At 45.5% G+C, this 18,725-nt stretch overlaps 1 protein-coding gene across 11 annotated transcripts in view; it reads right to left on the bottom strand.

The window, feature by feature from the left end:
* rgs12b (regulator of G protein signaling 12b) overlaps positions 1 to 18,725 on the bottom strand; it is a 77,405-nt gene that overhangs the window by 17,471 nt on the left and 41,209 nt on the right. For all 11 annotated transcript variants that reach the window (XM_078953037.1, XM_078952830.1, XM_078952908.1 and 8 more), the window contains one exon: positions 8,496 to 8,517. In XM_078953037.1, the coding sequence (XP_078809163.1) occupies positions 8,496 to 8,517 (22 nt within the window). The remainder of the gene's footprint in view (positions 1 to 8,495; positions 8,518 to 18,725) is intronic.

The raw sequence follows: 18,725 nt of genomic DNA, 5'->3' as shown, positions 1-18,725 counted from the left end.
TTTACTTTATTACTTTGTTTATTTTATTTCCCAACTAATGATTCATCCCCAATGGTCCAGTATAAACTGACGGAAGTGACTTGAACAAAACAAAAACAAAATAGAAAAGAAGTAGTCCGCTCCTGCACTTAATAGTCAGATGGAGCGGTGGAGCAAGCGACCGTGTCTCTGAGCAGAGCAGACGGACTTAACAGCTTTGTTTGAGGGGAAGTAAGGATGCTTTGTTACGTGTGGGAGACTTAGGACTGTGATCCGTCCCGCAGCTCTACGTGAACGAGCTGCCGAACTCAGGAGAACCGGGTCTCCTGGTAAAGTGTGTGTCCGGGCAGAGCTCGGACCGCCAGCACACACAACGGCTTTGACGGTGTGAGCTTCAAAGCAGAAATGTCGCTCAGTCCTTAGAAACCGTTCAAACAATCACGTGGATTTGTGTTTCCAGTCGTGTCCCGACAAAATAAAGGCTGATGTTATTCCCACATATTTACGTGCAGCCAAGATGCAGATTGCAGCGTTTCCCGTATGGATTTATGATCATCCAAAGCCGTTGTTCAACAGGAAAAGCACTGACCACACGGATTAAAGATAAAATGATGATCGAACAGGCGCTTCATAATAACCGTAACAATAATAAAAGCACATTTAGGAGATCATCTCGTATATAACCGAGCTGACGTATCTATGCATGTAGCCGCATGGCGGAACTAATTTTCTCTTCCGGTATTTTCAACCCTACTGCGCATGTGCGAATGATTTATTCTGACCGAAAGTGTGACCATGTGAACGTTTCTTATAAATGGAAAACGTTTTTCTGGGCCCATGTACACAATTGGATTCTAATCCGACCATTGATTCGATCAAGATATTTTGCACATGTAACCGCAGCTTATGGTGTCAACTCGCAACTTGGGGGGGGCGTGGCATCACGATGGTCCCTCTCCATCGTGAGGTTAGTCACCCATCACGATGGATGATGGTATCCATCGCCACAACCCTACCCCTGAGGTTTCTTTGTTTTTTCCGGATTCCGTTTTTTTGGGGGGAGTTTTTCCTTACCGCGAAGGGGGGTCTAAGGGCAGGGATGGCAGTTTAGTTTAGTCTGTTTAGTTAAAGGTTAGTATTATCCTATTGAATTCTATGTATTCATGATCCTTTTTGATTGTATGTTTACCTTACAATTACCGGTAAAAAGCCCATTCAGACGACTGTTGTTGTAAATTTGGGCTATACAAATAGAACAGAATTGAATGTTCTACGTTGGTTTCCTGTTTGTGTGGTTTATTCCTACTTTTTCCATGGTTTTAACGTGGTTCATTCCTGATACGTCTGTGAAAATTTGACATAAAGACCACAATTTTTCTCACATTTTCTACGTATGACCAATTTTGATCCGTGGCGGCTGTGTGACAGGGCTTTAAAGTGAGGTTTTTATTGGAAAATTTAAGATGGCGGTCTCTTTCCGAGGTTTCCAAAGGTCAACAGAATTTCAGTTTTTGTTCTAAACTTACACTGGGGGCGTGCGTCTGAGATTTGTATTTTCCCGTATTGTTTAAAGAGGGGAAAAGGGGAGCCAGTTTAGCTCGTGCTGGTTTGCGGCGCCTTCCGTCCGTGAAACCAGGGTTCGAATCAGGACTGCTCCCTATTCCCTTCTCTGCTTCTGTGCCGGTCCCAAGCCCGGTTAAATTGAGAGGGTTGCGTCAGGAAGGGCATCCGGCGTAAAACATTGCCAAGTTAACCATACGACTCGTCCTCGAAAGAGAGGTTGTTTCGCTGTGGCGACCCCTGATGGGAGAAGCCGAAAGTGAAAGAAGTGTAAAGAGGGGAAAAATCACCAGATTTTACACTTTGCCACAGAATGGCCACCAAGCTGTAAGTCATGTGGCCATCCCATAATAACTTCAAAACTTGTTTTGGAGATCCCAGACACGTGTGTTTTGGGTTTGTTGGTGAATGTTGAAATATTCCTTTGAGCTTCATAAGAGCTTTGGGGCTCATTCATGTTTTTTTAATGGTTTCTCCCACTGTGATGGGGGCGGGGGGGTGAGGCCCAGTAAGAAAGAAGTTTTGCAATAATCGGAAATGAAATAAAAAAATAAAAACATAAAAATAAAGCACAAGCTAGATTTAAGATGTTTTCTTCTCTATGTTGCAAAACAAGATTTTTGAGTAATTTTTTATGGCTAAGATGGAAAGAACTGCTTCAGCTCTAACAACCATAAACAGACCATCTAATTGACAGGAAGCAAGCAAAACCATTTTTTATGGCGAAGCTGCAACACTAAATTAAAGCGAATGGGATTTCAATTCAAGGGACTTGTTCACTTTTGCAACGGCGCCGTGTCCTGGCGTGACCCCTACTGCTAACTGATCCTCTCGCTTATCCAAGGCGGCCTGGTTGGCCTTCGCGCGGATCCTCGTGCATGCTGGGAGCTGCCTGTGGTCACCGAACGGCTCCACTCCATGAGGGCGCCGCGGCGGCGGCAAAGACGGAGATTCGGTTCCACTGGGCCCAGGACTTGAAGCAGCAAAGCTTTGATCGACAGCTGTCCCCCCACAGCCTCCAAAGGGACCCTGCAGCTGAATGATGATCGCTTTTGTGTATTTCTTGAGGCCCTTTTTTCTGCTTTGACCTCATATATACTTTGCATTGTTTAATGTTCAGCGGCTATTTTTCTAAGGTCAACCTTACCTACAAAGCACTAAAAGGTTCATAAATGCCCATTGAAAGGATATTTTGAGGATACCCCCAGTCTATTCAGGGTTTGTCTCTTTTGCAAACCGCTTCCTAATGTGAGGCTGTGATCAGGAGGCAGCCTCACAAAGAACGGCCCAGAATAACCGGGCAGGAGCCCCGGGCCTGATAAACTGAATGTGGGCGGCTCAACTGAGATATAATAAGACACAAAAACGGCCGGGGGGAGGACACATCGCCGGTCAGGTGGCCCGGGACGACGCAAGTGCTGGAAATGAAGTTCGAAAAAAAAAGGTTTCCTGCCTGAGGCGGACATCCCCTTTCACAGAAAACGACTTCCTCGTTATATCAGAGGTACGGCGTTACCCAACACGGGGGGGTAGCGGACTGCGAACACCAGCAGGGGGGGCTCACGGGTCACGAGGTTTGACAGGTCGCCAGTGTGTTGCAGGGCCACACTCACTCACATGCACTGTTTTTAGATGGTGGAAGGAAGCCGGAGAAAACCCACACAAGCACGAGCAGAACAGGCAAACTCCACACACAGAGATCACAGCCGGGATTCAAACCTGGACCTTCTCACTGAGGCGGTGACCACTACACCACCGGGCATCACCGATATGTCCTAAACGGAGAAAAGCGGCTTTTTCTCTGACTCTCTTAGCTGTTTAAATAAAATACTGCAGAAAGGAAAACACCAAAAAACGAGACCAAAGGAGCCCCGGTCAACATTTCCGTCCCGCAGCCGTCCAGGACTGAAGGACCAGACGGATTTCACAATTCAGCTTTCTTAATGCGGCTTTGAGGGAAACCTTCTCCAAGACTCACCAACATCTTTACACCCAGCACATTCATTTTGGGAACAGTGAAGGATATACGGAAGAGGATTAGGGCCACGGAAAAAGAAAATAAGGAAGGCATAGAAAATTCTGACTTTGATCTCAGAATTATGAACTACATGCGCATGTGAGCCACTTCCTCCAGCACAGCACTGCAGAGTCTGAGGAGCTGCAGGAGTGAAACCATCAAAAACAACGTCTCTACGTGTCTTTTTGGCGTGCTCGAGGCTCACCGGGGGAGGTCATTTCACTAATGGAGGGACAGGAGAGTAGTGCTGCACGACGTGAGGAAAACTCGCCATATGCAATACTAGTGATCAATATTGCAAAGATGATATAACTTGCGGTTTGAGAACGAATAGCAAAACAACCAAAAACATTATTTGCATTTCATGGCAAAAGTTTTGATTTAAATAAGAGTCAACATGAACATCTGACATAGAAAAGCTCCAAAACAAGTAAATAAATAAATAAAAGAGCTCCATCCTGATTGGTCAAATGCATCAATGGATTTATTTGATTGGTTAAATACTTCTAGCTGCCATAAGATGGTTTTAGCACATTTAAGGTAACCATTTATTGCAATTTTCATCAACTTTTGCAATATGTGTATCGCACAGCCTGGTATCGCGATAACGATAAATATGCGATTTACTGCGCAGGCCTTAACAAAAGGTTAGGGTTAGGGGTTAAAATAAAAAAAACAAAAAGCAAAAGCTATCGGACGTTTACACGTAAATGAAGTCATTTTTTTAAATGTGCAGAATGCTGCTAGTTTACCAGGGTCAAATATGTGCACCTGAAGCACAAATCACAGTTTTACTGATATTTATTCGTAGGTTATTTTATTAATCTACGACATCCCCGTTTCACCGTCAGAATCGAAGGGCTCTGTCGAGATACGTTTACCCGTTTATATCAACAACCACCTTATAATCTATTTTTTTACAGCCTTCAGAAAGTACTCTCGACATTTGTCTAACAGATTGTCGTGTTTTGTACCTATACGTGATACCCAGCGATCTTCAACAATAACATTCAGTTTTCAGCCTTCTCGTCACGTGACACCTTCTCTCTTGATTTAAATTGTCTTTCCCCTTTTATTGTTTTTTTCTTTCTCCCTGGCCCTCATCCTTCTCCGTAGAGAGGCTTCCCAAAAGATGATGACATCACCAGAAAAAAATAAAAAAATCGGCCCAAAATCTCCCATGGAGCTAAAGAAAAAAAAGTATTTCTAAATCCACTAACAAAAGCAAAACACACCTGTCAGGGATATCAACAACGGACGTTTTAAAACTATTATGGGATGGCCACAGGACCTACGTTTTCCCGCAATATGGGAAAAGAGCATTTTCATTTGAGCGATCTTCAGAAAATTTCACGCATACGCGACCAGGTTATATCTACAACTACAACAGACCTTTCATTGACCTTTGACCTCAGGCAGGGGTTGCAATCTTAAATGTTTGTTGTTGTTTTTTTAAACCTTCTACAAATTTAAACTCCTCCTTGTGATCTATCAATTCCTCGAGCATAGCTGGGTAGCTACTTTGGAAATAAATTTGGTTTTAAAGTTTGTAGAGCTCACAAATGTGACGTTCACCTGTTGCTCGCATGGTTTTTATCAGAATAGTGAAAAGGCCAGAGATGAATCCCTGGCTCAAGCTGAATGTGGACGTCCCTAACAAAACAAAACAAAAAAGTCCGTTGCTAAGGAAACTCAAAACTTTACTTTTGCAGATTCTTCTAAACGTAACATAGATCTGTTTGTCATCCCCAGGTGACTAAAAACTAAAATGGTTGCTATGGTGACAAAAAAAAAGGCTCTGACCAGGGTGGCCGGAGCGGAAGGGGAGAGTGAGGGCGGGGTCTGGTAGATCTGCAGAAACAGATGCGCACCTGGACAAAAAAAAAATGAGAATCTCATAAAGGGGGGCTACTGCCTGACCAGGACGAGAAGAAGGTGCTAGTCCCAAAAGTCCTCTGACTGCAGCTCCACGTTCACGAACGCAACCTTTTTTACGGTTCAAGCCTCTCAGATTTGCCATTTTTATTTGTTCTCCACAAACTTAAGTCCATGAAAAGTCTGTGTGCATTCACACTGGAGTAAACCGCACCAGAATTCACTTGCAAGTAAACACATTCTTCTTCCCAAGTGGACCAGAGTCCTCTGGTATCAGAAGTCTAGTGAGCCCTCACAGCTGCAGAACGGTGCAGAGCATCAGAACCCTGTTATCGACCGAACCCGGACTAAACGTGGGAGTCTGGACGCCTGCTTAATTACCGTCGTAAACCGCCGCAGAAATCCAATCTTTGTCCATTACAGCAGCTTGATTTTTCCAAACAGAAGGACGTCAGGCTGACGAAGTGCCTCCTCACCTGGGTGCAGCTGGTAGGAGCCTGTGTGGTGCCAGCGGGGCATGTATCGACTTCTGAGAGGCAACCAGGTCCCTCCATCCATAATCCCCCCCCCCGACCCCTGTCAGGGTCCGTCACGAGTTCTAACGCATCGGGTCCAAGCCACCGTCCGGCGAGAGCGCACACGCGGCAGAAACCGCAGAGTGAAACATCAAAACAGAGGGATAGGCTGCTGGTTGTTAGCAACCTGAATGAAAACCTGAGAAACCATGGAGGGAGGGAGTCAGGTCGCGCCGTGCACGAGCACGTGCGTGCGCATTCACACACATCCGCCAGCTCACAGCCAGGTAAGTGATACACACACACACACACACACACAAGTGTCAGGAGGATGAATAATTCAACGAAGAGGGAGGAGGAAACTAAAAAGAACACAAACGCAGTTCAGTAGTGATGTGAGGCCTGTTAGAGGACAGCCGCAAATGATGTCTGCATTGGCCGACACACCGTCACCAGAGCCACCAGAGACAGGATCCACCACTGGGGGGCGCTGGAGCAGACCCAGCAGGACAGGAGCAGGTTCGATTCTCAAAAACCACCACATTCCATTTAAGGGAGATGCATGAAGGACACCTGAGCACGCCGCTTTACAGGGACAGCCGTTTCCTGTTAGGGGGTCTCACCGACTCAATACATGAAAAGTAGCGAAGGCCCACGTAACCAATCACATGACAGCAACTCAATGCATTTATGTGGACACGGTCCTCGATCTGCGGCAGTTCTAACATCAGAACGAGGAAGAAAGGGGACTGAAGGGACGCTGAACGTGGCGTGGTTGTTGGTGCCAGACGGGCTGGTCTGAGGATCTCAGAAACTGCTGGTCTACTGGGATTTTCAGCCACAACCATCTCTGGGGTTTACAGGGAACGGTCCAAAAAAGAGAAAATATCCAGTTCTGTTGATGCCAGAGGTCAGAGGACAGACTGGTTCCAGCTGATGGAAAGACAACAGGAACTCAAAGAACCACTGGTTCCAACCGAGGTGTGCAGAAGAGCATCTCTGAAAGAACAACACGTCCAACCTGGCGGGAGATGGACTACAGCAGCAGAAGACCACACCGGGTAGCACTGCTGTCAGCTAAGAACAGGAACCTGAGGCTACAATTCACTCAGACTCACCAAAACTTGACCACAGAAGATGGAAAAACATTGTCTGGTCTGATAAGTCTCCATTTCTGCTGCCACATTTTTTCAAAGATCTCCTGAGCCTCACTGCTGAGCATCAGCACTGCAGACAAAACCGCCCAGAAATACAATTCCAGCAGCTGCTTGTTTGTGGGACGTTTTTCCGCTACTGGCCAGGGATTGAAACTCCAAAGAAAATGTCCAATCTAGATAGTCTTTAACAGTTACATATTGACGAGAACCTACACCTCTTTATTCTTTATTACACAGCTAAAAAGGCCATCTAGGCTAGGCGTGTCCAAAGTCCGGCCCCAGTACCCCCAAACCCCCTGACCCCTAGTACTTTCCAAAAATTGTGAATACGATTGCTTGATTATTTTATCATCCCTTATAAACCTGTGGCAACACTGCTGCAAGACCGTCCTGCGAGATGTCTAAAATGTTCCGCTTTACCGTTACTTCTTCCCTTTCTTCCGGTGGACGGTTCACCTGTGTTCACGTTGCTGTAAACAGCACCACACCCAAAGCAAGACCCTTGTTTTCTGACAAAACCTAAACCAGCTTTCACACCATCAGATAAACTCCTCCAAAGATCCGGTACCCCTGCAAACCAGACCACATGGTTCTGAAGAAACCTGATGCGGTAGGAACCCTTCCAGTTTTTGTGCCTTTTTGCTGATTGAGTGAATCGTAAAATAACTAGATGTTGGAGGCACACCCCCCTCCCCCCTCACCTGGACAACATCAAGCCATCCAGGTACGGCAGGACAGAGCATGTGAAGCTCTGGCATCAACACTCTTGGATTCATTGAAACAAATATTACTTCAGTCATGCAGAGCTTCTTGATTTCCTAACAGGAAACATCCTCTGAGGAAATTTTATCGCACAGATTTGTGCATCTAGTTCCTGTCAAAGGCTGGTCTTCTTTAGCAGCACAGATAACAGTTTTGCCTCCATCGAGTCACAGAGAACCTAAATGATGCAACATCTACACTAGAAATGCAGTGTTTTCATCCAAAACGGAAGCTAACACGATAAAGACACACTAAAGACTCTCCTCACCGTTTTCCCTCCTCTCTGACACGTCTTTTGTGGACATTTGAGTAAAAGCGCCGTCAACAGACCGCGGTGGTGAAGACCGTGAGACTGAAACTCCTCTGGACTGAAAGGCTTTGGCGTGTGAAAGGCCGTCCTGACGTCACAGAAACACCTGGAAGGTGCGGAGCAGCACTGAAGAAATTCATTTTGTTCCATCCGTGACCGGCAGCTGCTTTATCGGTGCAGCTGAATGTTGCAGAGGAGGCGACACTTTCGTCCAAACGGCCGTTTGGAGAGAACCACAGCCCACCCATGTCGTAGATCCCTTTGGTTCCACTGAGTGTGGAAGCGAATGTGAGACATAAGGTAAAGGTGCATGTACTCACCTCCGTCAGAGACTGCAGCAGACTGTGGGGAGAAACAGAAAGACATGGATTAGGATCTCTGCGCCTGACTGAGCCGACACTTTTTTAAAACAGACGCCTTGTCTGCGGAGGGCTGCCTGGACATGCAACCCCCCGGCCCGCCGGTGGCTGCTCCCATCACCGTAACAGGGTGGCGCCCACACCTCATTGTCTTCCTCGTGGGCGGACTTGTGTCAACCGGCTGTGCTTGCTCTGCCAGAACACCTCCTCGCACGGGCGGGGCTCTCCCTACCTGAGAGCTGAGAGTATCTCACAGTCCAGCTCTGTTCATGCACCGGCACTTCTCAACAAGCCCCCCCACGTTACGAAAACACAGACACGCCTCCGTAAGAAAGCACACTGTAAAAGGTTGCCAGAGGGAAACTAATCAAATCAAATCAAACTTTATTTGTAGAGCACTTTTACACTGCGAGCTAATCAAAGTGCTTCATGTAAAAACATAATCAAAATTCAAAACAAAAGGACAAATATTTCGTTCACAGCCCGCACAATGCCCCCACCCCCACCCCCCCCACCCCCACACACACACACACAAACACACACACCATGATAAAATGATGCAATGTAGAAACCGGGCTTTGTGCTAAAGTGGGGAAACGATGTTTTGGGGACATGTCCACATCAGCAACCCCCCACTCAAGTTCACTGAGTACACTACCACATAACCCCCCCCCCCCCCCCCCCCCGATCTAGACAAAGAGTCAGAGACCCGGGTCATCCCCCCTGCAGTGACCCCGTTCACTGCAGGGGGGTCAGAAACCGACGTGGAGGATCCCTCTGAGGAAAACACTGGAGTTACAATAAAAAATAGGAATAGATAAATAACCAAATAACTACATAAATAAACCTTAATAGACATATAAAATGACAAATGTGAATAAATAAATAATAAAAAATTAGAATAAAAAATAGATAAGTAAAATGAAAATAATAATAATAAATAAATATATACACATACACAGATCACATTGGCAAAAAAAATAACATAAGTAATTTTCAAATAAGTTCCTAAGTTTCAACTAAAAGCTAGATTAAAAAGGTAGGTCTAATACGACTTCTAATCTGCTGAAAACTGAACCGGTAACACGGAGAAAGAAAGTTTGGGTGTGTTTCCACAACCTGTGACGTCACAACGTCCTAAATCAGGTATTTTGACTGAACCTTCAGACAGAGACTGGAAATGTTTTTATGGCCCAATGCCGATTATTCACAGAAACAATAAACCGCTGTGAGGCGGAGAGAAGACAGAAAAAAAGACCACAGCGAGACGTCAGACCAATGGAAGGAGGACGGGGAAATGAACCCCACATCCTCAGGAAGACCAGAAAAAAGGATGAAAAGATCCTGTCCGGTTTGGGCCTGATGACGATTCGTATTCATATGGCAGAGACAGCGCGAACACATGCAAGTCTTGTGGACGACTGGATGTTTCCATAGGCTTATTTCACAGCTGTTCGTTACAAAAACGCCGTTTCTGAGAAATCTCCAGGCTTCTCATTGTCCTTTGTGTTTTGATGCCCTCATCTTCAATGCAGCAATGTTTCCACACACTTTTAGCTCTAGTAAGTTTTACTAAACGCCAACCCAGATGTGCACCCTCACGCTGGTCTGAGTCATCGTTTCTATGGCAACCACCCTCTCCTATCAGGAGTGAGCTTGTTGGAAGCCCACACCCCCAACCACCTGATACGTTTCAAACGTTGGGCCGGCAGGTTCCACTTACTTCTAATTGAAGCATCTGATTGGTCCATTTATGACTTGAGCTTTAGAAAAAAAATTCAGGAAAGAATTAGAATAATCAAGAAGACGAGGAGAAAAAAAAGAGGTATTCGAGCAAGAATGACTGAGTAATAGTTGTTTGTGTCTTTGTAGAAGTCTAATGGGATTTGAGGGGAGGGGTCACTCAGTCCAGTTCTGATATATAGTCAATGGTTTCAGCTGGAAGACGGAAACGCTCACTGTGAAAATTAAGATATGTAGTGTTCAAATATGTGACATCAATGAATTCCAAGACCTCCTTCATCTGCGTAAATCAGGAGAGTCCAAATCCAGGCCCTGGGGGCCGGTGTCCTACGTGTTTTCCTACCAACCTGTCATTGAAGCTCCTTAAGGCCAAAAACACCTGTACAGGTAATCAGCAGCAGAAAAGGTAGGGCTTCTGGAAAACTAGCAGGAAGCTTCCCCCGCCGAGGGGATTTGCGGACCCCCGGTGTAAACGCTCTAGTTTCCACAGCCGAACCTGAACTCCACACTGAACCAGAGTCGAGGTTTGACCCTTACCGGACACTGTAGCTAATGTAAACAGCTGCATTTCTGAACAGGATCAAAAAAGGATTGCTGCTGTTTACAGAATGACCACAGGGAGGCGATACTGACCAAACTGGAGCATTTTACTGATCAACCCTGCAAAGATTTCAAACCTTTTGCTTTTTTTATATTTAACATATTTTCCCATGTTTTCAGTTGTTTTAGCTTCTCACCATTCCAACCCTTTCTCAAATTCAATGCAGTCCAGAACGCTAGAATCTAAAAAAAAATAGGGAAATTACTATTAAAGAGTCAAAATCCTTTTTGCTCCAAACTCTTGACAATAGAAAAACATCATTTAAGACAACAACTGAAATTTCATTGTAAATTTAATTCAATTCAATTTTATCTCTATAGCCTCAATATTACAACAATAGTCGTCTCAATGGGCTTCATACCAGTAATTGTGAAATAAACATGAATCATAAAGAACATAAAGTTGTAAATTTCAACAGGTAACGGCTAAACTGAACTAGACAGACTAAACTAAACTGGGCATTCCTGACCTTAGACCCTCCTACTCTGGAAGGAAAAACTCATAAAAACAAAAAATATTGAGTTTATCTAACTTTACAACTGATTGAACTGGTTTAATTTAAAGGATGATATTTTAGAGTTAAAACATTACTAATTATTTTTGAAACAAAAGCTTAGATTTAAAAAGTGCTAGTTCGAGATTGTATGAGGATTTATTCCTCGGAAAGACCAACTTGCACTCAGATACCTGCACTTCTTCACATTTTGTTCTAAAATGAGTCATTTATTAATACACCAGTTTTTTAATCATTGCAAACAAAATAATTCAATACATAAAAACTCCAAAAACACAAACCATTTGCTAAGAACTAGCAAAAAACACTTATTATCGGGCCGTATGATATTCAGTTTAAATCATTTCTATTCATCAGTGAGATTTTTAGCTTAATTTTTAAATGTTTGTATGGAACTCCTTGTTTCTAGACTTTGACATGTAAACTGACTTGCTGCATATAGACAGATCATTTGACCACTTTCTAGTGGATTTCTCCAACAGATTTGTGTTCTTTTCCTATCCTCCATGATGTCAGCGGGCTGTCGTGAGAGATTTGGCTCCTTTTCCTGGATTGTCCGTTAAACATCCTCAGAGATAAGGAATGCGGCGCTCAGCCTTTTTCAGGCCAAACACCTGATCCAGGTAATCAGCAGCAGATAAGGCAGGATTTCTGTAAAAACCAGCAGGAAGCCTGGAGTCCAACACTCCTGCCATGTGGTGGCAACACTCAGTCTTCCCTTCGTTTCCCCTCAAACAACCCCCCCCCCCCCCCCCCCCCGCTTCTATCGTCAACTCAATGACTTCTCTCCCCACTGCTCCCTCTGCTCCCTTTTCCTCCTCTCTCCTCTCTTCTGTCATTCCAGCGGTGTTTCCCCTCCTCTCTTGGCAGATCCTGGTCATTCCTGGGAGCCCACACAGAATGCCTGGGGTTTTCCAGACATTCCCCTCCTCATTTCCCTCTCCTGCTGTTGTGCATCCTCTGTGATGGACACAACGAGGGCCTTTTGCACGGATTAATAGACGAACCCCCAAAGTTTCATCAAATGTAGGGAATTATTGGGAAGCCGTTTCCCCGTTGGTTATTGAAAGCTTCTCCTGGGAAGCCGTTTCTTCGCGGTAGGACCACAGACTTCCACTTGGTGCGGTCCGTTTTCATACTCCACACTCAGCCACAAAATCCCCAGAATTTGCTGAAGGTCACCTCTCAAAGTCCCACTCCCATCATCTTTGGATCTGTTTTTTCAAAAGTGTTCCCAGGGTTTTTTTTTATTATGATGATGCCGTTTTTAGCCAAAATGTAAAAAGAACTGCCGTTTTCTAGGACGTCGTTTCTGCAGAGCGGCAGGAGTTCATCAGAAATGTGAGTTGCGGGCGAATTGTTGGCGTGGAGTAAGCCTGCGCTCTTCACAGCATCCAGCTGTTTATGTTCTGCACCGCTAGCTTACAGCCCCCAACCTAACATTGGCAGTGCCATAAAAACAGCAGCGACATTGGAGCTATCCCTCCATCGTTCCAGTTCTGATCCAGATTCCAGCTCAGACCAGGAAAACAAAGACGTTCATGGATCTGTTTGTCTGCAGGTGGATGCATCGCAATGGAGAAGGGCAGGCAGTTTGTGGCCCCGCCCACAAATACCATCTTTTTCAAACTGCTTTTTTTTCCCGTCTGCTCCTAATTCACAACCTTTGAATAAAGAAATACTCAGGAATTATGTCTAAAGCGTTCGCTTTGCCACATGTTAAAAACGCAATTTTGACCAGGGTGGGTGTTTCTGCATCAGCTGCAGACAGAATAGTCTAAAAACGTTTCCTGTGGGGACACGTTCGTAACACAAACACTCAATGGGCAACTTCCCAAGATCCCACAGCACCCGTGTGTGGGTCAAAGCCCAGGTGTTAGCATGTTCTGGTGCTGCCATGGTGGTCATTTTGGACCTAACAACGATTTGTTTTATAATTACAGTCCTGGTTTTTTTTTTTGCCAGTATTCAGGGTGTGTGTGTGTCAATGCAGGGGGGGTGGGGGGGTGGGGCAAAGGTGTGGATTGGTTTTAATTTGAATTTCTGTGCCTTTGTCTTTTTTTTTTTTTTACTGTAAAGCGCTTTAAGCTGCTCAAAGCATAAGAAGTGCTTTAAATAAATAAAGTTTGATTGCATTTGATTTATCCCAATATTGCAAATTCCCCAGTTTACTGAATAGGTTGGGATCACTGTCAAAGTCCTAAATCAGTCGGATTTACAACAAAGTTGACAGAAAAATCATTTTACCTTCCAAATACAGTTTAATCTGTTAATTTCCCCAGTGATTCAAAGAGAAGAAGCTGAAACTTTTACTAATAGGAAGCTCTTACATTAAAAAGAACTTCCGAAAAAAAGGATTTCTGCCTAAAGACAAAACACAAGAAACTGCCTTAAAGGGCAGATTACTCATGGATTTGGTAGCCCACTTCTAAAGTATAAACTAATCAGATCAAATTTTTTAAACCATTCTTAATTCTAATAATGTGAAACTGAGAGTTGTTGGTTCCAATTTGATCTGTTGTGTAAGCCCATTTCTGGGTCGGATGGCGGCTTTTCACAGAAACGCAGCCTTAGTTTGACTCAAACAGACAAAACTCTGTGAGGTCAACTTTCTGAGAAGTGAACACTGTGAACACTGACACAGTGAGTTTTCTCCACAGTTACACAATGAGCACACGTCAGCGTGACACCCACTTCAACACAAGATAAGACGACCGAATCACATGGCGGCAGCAGCAACACACTAACGGGCAAAACATCCACAGGCCCTCTCTGTATGTTCCACGTTATTCATATTGTTCTGGTTTCTTTGGCAACCAGGAAGAGTTCAGTCAGAGCCGATCCAGGACGAAGCAGCTTTTGGCCGCCCCGTTGCTTCGGACAGTCACGAGGATTAGGAGAGTTTGGAAACATTTCTATCTGACGGGGAAAACTTGTCCTTAGATCCACGAGCATAAAGCAGCAGCTAGCTCTGCCCGTTTGGATCTGCTTGTACTTTATCAGGTGTGAAAGGTGAGGAAGGGGCGGGGCAGATCAGACAACTCAACCAAAAGAACCATTTATGACCAAAAAAAAGACATGGCAGTTTTTAAAATATTAAAGCTTTGAAGTCCCAAATGATGCCTAAATCCTGGTGGGTTTCGTTTTCAGGTCAAAAGAAAAAAATACTATTTCTTGGGATGGGAGCAGATGCTAAGACTTTATGAGGAGGAGACCAAAAATCCATCCATCCATCCAGCAGTCAACAGTCTAATCAAAGATGCCCAGACTTCCCTTTTCCGAGCTTCTTCCTCCTCTTGGTGGGACCCTGAGGCGTTCCCAGGTCAGTCAACATGTCTTAGTCTCTCAAACCTGTCCTGGCTCTTCCCGTGGGCCTCCACCCAGTGGGACATGCCCGAAACACCCCCCCTGGGAGGAGGTATCCAAACACCATCAACTGGCTCCTCTGGATGTGGAGGAGCGGCGGCTCTACTCTGAGCTCTCTCCGGGTGACCGAGCTTCTCCCTCCATCTCCAAAGAAGCGCCCAGCCACCCTACGGAGAAAGCTCATTTCAGCCGTTTGGATTCGGGACTTCGTCCTTTCGGTCATGACCCAGAGCCAATGACCATAGGGGACTACTGGAACGAAGATTGACTGGTGAATTAAGAGCTGGGAAAACAACCGCATATCAGCAGATGCCACTCAAAACCACCTGACGATCCTACGCTCCGATCTTCCGTCACTCGTGACGGAAGATCTGTTCTTCATTCCAACAATCACCTATTAAGACTGTCTAATGTTAAACTTTGCTTTTTTAGAAGATGTTTTCACCCTTTCAGACTGATGCTGTGAGGGATGCAGGAACCAAACACAGGGGAACAGCTCGGGGACAGAAACTTCATTCAACCCTCAAACCTCACATAAATGAACAAAATGTGAACAAAGAAGAAACAAACAAAGGAGATCCTAAAGCACGAGGAACTATGGGGGGGAGGACAAGGCAACGGACGACGGAGGAGCAACTGAAAACCAAAAACCGAAAATTTGATGACCAGAAAGTCCAGCAGATGGGACCCAGGGAACCCCAGTGTGCTGTGACTGAAGATGGTGTTCACACTGGACAAGCAGGGAGGGGCTTCTTCTTTACCTACAGTTGTAAGAAGCTTGGTACGAAATGTCAGAAAGGATGTAAATCTGGTAAATCTCACTCCAGGCTTTTTTCTTTCACAACTCTATTCTGATGTATGAAAAACTTGGCGGCCAAAAAACGCAATTGTGTATTTCTCCTCCATCATCAATTCTCAAATGGTGGCCCAATTGAAAGGAACGCCATCCATTCATCACTACCAAATCCTAGTCAAAGTTGTGCCTGGTTCAACTTCCAACGTGCATTCAATGGCAGCGTGTTTTTCAGCGTAGAGCCCACATGCAGTCGCAGGAACTTGTGTAGCTAAGCGCGAACGCCATCGTTTTGAGCATGGAAGCCTGAAATGCACATTTACATAGCCTTTTTTTCGCGAAAGCGGTCGCTTGAACGTGTACTGCAGAGGGTGGTGTGTGAACGTAGCTTCAGGTGGAAACTGAAATCTGAGCATCGCAGAACTCAAAACAGCTAAACGGAAACCAGCAGCGAGCCTCCCAGATGTGCGTCTGTGGCGGGAACGCTCCCTCTGCTCTTTGACCTCTTTGCTTTGGTCAAACATTCAGAGACTGTTGATCATCTGAGGTTTCTTTAGCTTCTCTGATCTCATATCAGTCCTGTGATACCTATGGCTCGTCTCGCGTCCCCAGCCGTCCCCCTACTCCATCTGGATGAAGTCCATCTGCTGGACTATTTAAGCATGTAGTTGTAGAGTTAGATGAGCTAATTCTTTACTAAGTGTTCTGGTACATTGCCTGTCCGTCCTGGGGGAGGATCCCACCTTCATGTGGGAACCCCTGAGGTTTCTTCTTTTTTCCCAGAATTCCATTCTTTTCCTTACAGAGAAGGAGGATCTAAGGTGAGGGATGCCCAGTTTAATTTCGTCATTACCTGTTGAATTCTATGACTTTGTGTTCTTTATGATTCCTGTTTTTTACACAGTTACCGGTATGAGACGACTATTGTTGTAAATATTGGGCTGTAGAAATGAAATTGAATTGAACTGACAAAAAAAAGCCCACAGGTCACACAGACTGAGGAGCAGGAAAGTCAGGTCCACGTGTTCCTGTGGGAACAGCTCATGTAACCGAAGGCAAAAAAGCACACACATGCACGCGCTCACAAGCGTCCAGGAAGCTGCTGGAGTCTGAACGGGCCTGTGTGTTTACCTTTGAGTATGAGGTTAAATAGTGGCCTGCATTGAGCGGGCCGGGACATCCTGCCAAAACCGACTGCCACACAAGAGCTTGACTTCAGGACGGCGTCAACCGCCGCTCAACCGTCATCTGCAAAACGGCATTTCGGGACAGACGGTCGACACTTAGAACCGACTCAAGAAACACCCTCGCCGCCTGAGAAAACACCAAGATCCTGCCGTCTGTCCTCCAAAAAAGAAAAAAAAAGGCTAAGACTAGGAGACGCGGACACTGATAAGCGCTTGTTTGAGTTGGCCCGCTGCCTGAAGAAACACACATGCAGGTGTGAAAAAGACGGCAGCAATCAAAGCAGCCCACTTCTCCTCTCACCTTTTCTTTGTCTGCTCCCCCTCCTGACATGCAGGACGCCGTCCTGCATGTCAGGAGGGGAGCAGACAAAGAAAAGGTGAGACCTCCCCTGATGACATGCAGGACGAGGCGTCCAGATGAAACCATCTGACTTGTGGAAAAAGGCGTCCAAAAATGGAGAAAACAGCTCCAGGCGCTTTTTGTCTCATTCATCTCACATCCCTTCCTGTGTTCTTTAGAAGAACAGAGAAATACAATCCCTCTTCTTCTCTGTGCGTTTTGCTGCAGGACAGAGTTTCCATGTTAGCCTCTCTGGCAGTGAGAACACGAGCATCATTCTCCTACTTCCCCGTTCCCACCTTGGCAGGAAAAAGGTCAAAACTCCGAATGGCTTCTGAAGACGAAGCAGAACTTTTTCCTGAGCAGGACTACTCACTGTGTTGGAGCTCCAGACCCGCTTGAAGGAGAGCCTCTTCCTCAGGCTCATGTCCTCCAGGAGAGGAGGAGGAGGAGGAGGAGGAGGAGGACCAGTCTACGCGTCTGACCGCAGCCTCGTGGACGGAGCCATGCCTCAGCACCTTCAAGCGTCCGAGCCGAGCGCTGAAGTTTCAAACCCTCCGCTCTGTTTCCATAACGACACGCCCCAACTGGGGCGAGGAGGGGCGGGAGCTGAGGCCGCCCTGCTCCTCTTCTTCTCCCGTTCCAATCCTTCAGCTTCAGGCTGCGTCTGAACAGAGGAAAGCGATCGTCTTCCTTCTGTAACCCCCCCCCGAGAGGAGCAGCCCCACACAAACTGCAGGTTCTTTGAAAAGGTCAGCGGAGGCGGAAAAAAACAACACACGTGCAAACAACGCACAAAGGCGGCATTTGAAGTCGTGACCTCGGGGCCCACACCTTTGCTTCCCCCTAATTTCCTGTTTTGGCAAAAAAAATGAAAACGGCGGTTTTTCTCCAAAGCCTTGTGACGGCGCTAAAAGGCGACGACTGGGACTCACGCCGAAGCACAGAGCCGCCCGCCGCTTTATCTGTGCAGCCCTTCAGCTCCCACTGTCACTCCTGACAGACTCATGGAAGCAGAAGCGCTGGAGAGATGAAATCCTTGTCCAGCAGGGACATTTAGAGAGCAACGGTGATTTAAGGACACCGCAGCATTCCATGTACAGAGATAGAAACCCCTGAAATGAACGGTAGCCCCTCAATTGGATCCGTTCAACAACCTGTTCTGGAGTCCAGCAGAACAAGCTGAGAGCCAAAAACGTAAAGAGCAACTGCAGAAACAAAAAGTCTGCTTCCACACTGGAAATTAGGGACAGAGAAGAGAAACAATGAAGCCAAAAGGTGAAAATATAAAACAACAAGTGTTACTAATAATATTAAAATAATAAATGCATATTTCTAATGTCAAAGAGTTTTAGGTTTATAGCTTTTTAAATTCAGGTTTCAAATGTAGAATTTTAATTTCTGGTTTTCAAACATTTCCTACAAGTTCGTGACACAAGAGTTTAAATTTGTTTTCATATTTACAATCTGGTTGTTCATTCGCTTTAAGGTGATCCTGATTTGATCCCTGTAGTCTGTTTCCAAATAAAGCGGAGAATTTTCATTTATTTGACATTGCTTAATTTAATTTTACTTGTTCAAAATACCAAAATTAGAAACAAGCCTAAACCATGTAAAATTCAGTAAACAAATAAATATTTAGGAGTA

The sequence above is a fragment of the Oryzias latipes genome, chromosome 1, assembly GCF_053564925.1.
Source record: "Oryzias latipes strain Hd-rR chromosome 1, Olatipes_Hd-rR_3.1".
NCBI classification, from domain to species: domain Eukaryota; kingdom Metazoa; phylum Chordata; class Actinopteri; order Beloniformes; family Adrianichthyidae; genus Oryzias; species Oryzias latipes.
Note: the sequence above shows the minus strand (reverse complement) of the source record. Positions and strands in the feature narration are given on the sequence as shown.